Below are 4,169 nucleotides of genomic sequence, written 5' to 3' on the forward strand. Positions count from 1 at the left end.
TAATCTCAATAGCTTAGATATAGAGTCGACAATTCCAAGGTCAGAAATTAAACTCTTCAACCATACATCATGTGAGGTAGCCTCAAAACAAGAAACAAACTTAACCTTCCATAGTGGAAGTAGTAACCAGAGTCTGTTTGACACTTCTCCATGATATAGCTCCACCGACTAACATAAAATTATATTCTGAAGTTGATTTTCGTGAATCAACTAAGCCAGCAAAGTATGAATCAGAGTAGACAATGACTTCTAAGTCGTCTGATTGTTTGTACATAAGCATGCAGACTTTTGTCCCTTGAAGATATCTTAACACTTTCTTTGCAGCTTTCCAGTGGTCAAGACCTAAATTACTCTGATATCTTCCTAATATTCCAACAATAAATGCTATGTCACCTAAGCATATATCAAGCTTCCAACAACAGAAGTATATGGAATGTCCTTCATTTGCTCCCTCTCAAGATTGTTCTTTGGGCACTGATTCAAATTGAACTTTTCACCTTTCACGATAGGATCTACACTTGGTGAACAATATTTCATTCGAAACCTCTCTAAAATTTTATCGATATAGGATTCTTGAGATAGACCTAAGGAACCTTGATGTCTATCTCGATGTATCTTAATGCCAATAACATAAGATGCATCACCCATGTCTTTCATCTAAAATTTTTTAGAGAGAAATTATTTCACCTCATGTATCATTCCCTTATCATTGGATGCAAGTAAGATATCATCCACATATAGAACTTAGAAACATATTTTATTCCCACTAACCTTCTAGTATATACTTTGATCCATAATATTCTCAACAAAGTTGAACGAAAAGATAACATTATGAAGTTTTAAATACCATTGACTGGAAGCTTGTTTTAGTCCATAAATGGATTTCTTTAACTTACATACGAAGTGCTCACCACTACTAAAGGAGAATCCTTCATGTTGTTTCATATAGACTTCTTCCTTTAAATCACTATTGAGAAATGCGGTTTTCACATCCATCTGTTGCAATTCTAAGTCAAAGTGTGCTACTAATGCCAATATTATGTGTAAAAATCTTTTTTAGACACAGGAGAAAAGGTTTTTGTGTAATCCATTCTTTCCTTTTGAGTGAATTCTTTAGCAACGAGTCTTGCTTTATATCTTTCTATGTTGCCTGATGAGTCTTTTTAGTTTTAAAGACCCATTTACATTCAATGGCTTTAACACCATCAGGCAACTCGACAAGATACCAAACCTCATTACCTTTCATAGAATTCATCTCTTCTTTCATGGCATTGTACCACAATTCAGACTCTTTACAATTCATGGCTTGTGAAAAAGACTCGGGATCATTTTCGACTCCAATGTTAGATTCATATTAATATACAACAAAGTCACAAAGAATTGCTTATTTTCTTTCTCTAGTAGATCTTCTTAATGTTACATCAATATTTTCTTGAGGATCATGTTGTTCAACTGGTTGTTTAATAATTTCAGAAATTACTTGAACAACTTGATCTATGGGAACATTTTCAGCAGCTTTTGGAATTTCATTAATTGGTTGCTCAACACCCAATTGTACTTGAGTGGTATTATGTATGACAATCAATCTTTGACTTGAAGTGGAAGGTCTATCTTTTACAAAAAATGTATTCTGAAATTGATCACTTCTACTAATTAAGTCATTCTCAAGAAAATTTGCATTTTTTAATTCCACAATCCTAGAATTGTTAGATGGACAGTAGAATCTGTATCCTTTAGGCCTTTTGGTATATCCAATAAAATATCCACTAATGGTCCTAGGATCTAATTTCTTTTCTTGTGGGTTGTAAATTTTAACTTCAGACTGGCATCCCCGCATACGTATATATGCCAAACTAAGTTTCCAACCTTTGAATAATTCAAAAGGTGTCTTTGGGACAACCTTGATTGGAACTCGATTTAATATATACACTGCCGTCTTAAGCGATTCAATCCACAAGGACTTAGGTATCTTAGAGCTTCTTAACATACTACGCACCATGTCCAATAATGTTTGATTTCTTCTTTAAGCTATACCATTCTGATCCAGAGAACCAGGTATAGTGTATTGGGAAATAATTCCATTTTGTTGAAGAAACTTCACAAACAGACCTTGTTCTTGTCCATCTTCAGTATATCTACCATAATACTCACCACCTCTATCAGTTTTCACAATCATAATTTTCTTTTCGTATGTTTCTCTACTTCCGCCTTGAAAACTTTAAAGGCTTCTAATGCTTCACTTTTGTTATGAAGCATGTAGAGGTACATATGTCATGAGTAATCATCTATAAAGGTGATGAAGTATTTCTGACCATATGCATCCATGTATGGACAACATATATTTGAATGTATGATTTCTAATACGGTTGAACTCCTCTTGTCACCTTTCTTTGACTTGTTGGTTTGCTTGCCTTTAATATAGTCCACACAGGTATCGAAATCAGTAAAATTTAAAGTACTAAGTACCCTATCATTTACTAATTTCTTAATTCTATTTATAGATATATGTCCCAATCTCCGATGCCATAAGTTAGAGGAATCTTCATTCATAACACATCATTTAGTGCCAGCTTGGACATGCAAAACATTATGAGTGGAATCATTTTTTTAATTTAAGAGAGAAAAGACCATCAGACAAAGTACCATATCCAACAAATTTAGATTTATAAAATAGTTTGGAATAACCCTCTAAAAAGAAGGAATATCCCAAAGGTACAAGTCTTGATACTGAAATTAAATTCCTAGAAAAATTAGGAACATAAAAGGTCTTTTCTAAATCTAAAATAAAACCACTACTAAGAACTAAATTGCATGTCCCAATAGCTTTCACATGCGACTGCATCTTGTTTCCAGAATAGATGCTTCACTCAGGTCACACTGCTTCCGCAGGTTTCTTAAATCCTGCAAGGAATTCGTAATATGGATTGTAGAAGCAGAATCAATCCACCACGTGTTATGATTAACATCAATCATATTTGATTCATAACAAATAAGAGAGATTGAAATACCTTTCTTAACAAGCTATTGTTGAAATTTGTCACAATCCTGCCTTATGTGCCCCTTTTCTCTACAAAAGCGACACTTAGATTCTTTCTTAATGTCAGTTTTAAGTGGTGCCTTTCCTTTCCACTTCTTATTGGCTTGATTGGTCTTCTTTCCTTGAGTAGTCATGAATGCACTTTTTCCTGTTTCCATCAGCAGTCGGCCTTTCTCTTGAACACACATGGCCATAAGTTCATTAATAGACCGTTTGTCTTTATGTGCATTATAAGAGATCTTAAATGGACCATACTGTGCAGGCAAAATGTTCAAAATATAGTGCACAAGAAAAGTCTCAGACATTTCAACATCAAGAATCTTTAGTTGAGCCGCTAAGTCTCGCATTTTCATAATGTGCTCAGGCACACCCCTCACACTGGTGAGTCTCATTGATGAGAATTTCATAATTAAGGTGCTGGCAAGTGCATTAGCTGAAGTCTCAAATTGTTCATCAATAGCCTTCAGTAATACCTTGACATTGTTATACTGTTCGACAGAACCACGAATACCGACAGAGATTTTAGTTTTAATGAACATAACATTCAAACGGTTAGAGCGTTCCCATTATTCATTAAGAGCAATCTCATCTTGAGTGCTGATTTCATTAATAGGTGGATCGTCTTTTCTGATAGCATAATCAATATCCATATACCCTAAGTGAAGGAGAATTCTCTCCTTCCAAATCTTATAGTTCTCACCATTCAGTTCGGGAATAACACAAATATCAGAGAAATTTATAGGTTGCATAACTACAAAAATATACATACATACTTAACATAAATTTAAGGCAAATAATATAAAATTGAATCTACTGACATTAAAATTGCATGTGGGCTAAATTTTTAATTCAATTAGATTCACATTTGATGATAAAAATATCAATTCACTAGCATGATATTTTACCTTTATGATAAAACTATTAAACTTTGATTCATAATTCCTATGGATACTTATGAAAAGTATTTAATATATTATCTTAATTAATTATGCAATCCAATAATAAATAAATCAAGTTATCATATCATGCTAATTAATCACAATTTAATGTCTAAAAAATTTCTTTATGTGATCCTTAACTTTAAAATTTTATTCAATTAAAGATGTTGTGGCTAAACTTTAATCAAATAAAA

General features: G+C 33.0%; 1 protein-coding gene across 1 annotated transcript; it reads right to left on the bottom strand.

Moving 5' to 3' along the window:
- Positions 1 to 3,021: 3,021 nt before the first annotated feature.
- Positions 3,022 to 3,576, bottom strand: LOC129883422 (uncharacterized). The gene has a single exon (XM_055958101.1). The coding sequence runs from the start codon at positions 3,574 to 3,576 to the stop codon at positions 3,022 to 3,024; it is 555 nt and encodes a 184-aa protein (XP_055814076.1).
- Positions 3,577 to 4,169: the final 593 nt, after the last annotated feature.

This window comes from Solanum dulcamara, chromosome 3 (assembly GCF_947179165.1).
Source record: "Solanum dulcamara chromosome 3, daSolDulc1.2, whole genome shotgun sequence".
Taxonomy (NCBI): Eukaryota; Viridiplantae; Streptophyta; class Magnoliopsida; order Solanales; family Solanaceae; genus Solanum; species Solanum dulcamara.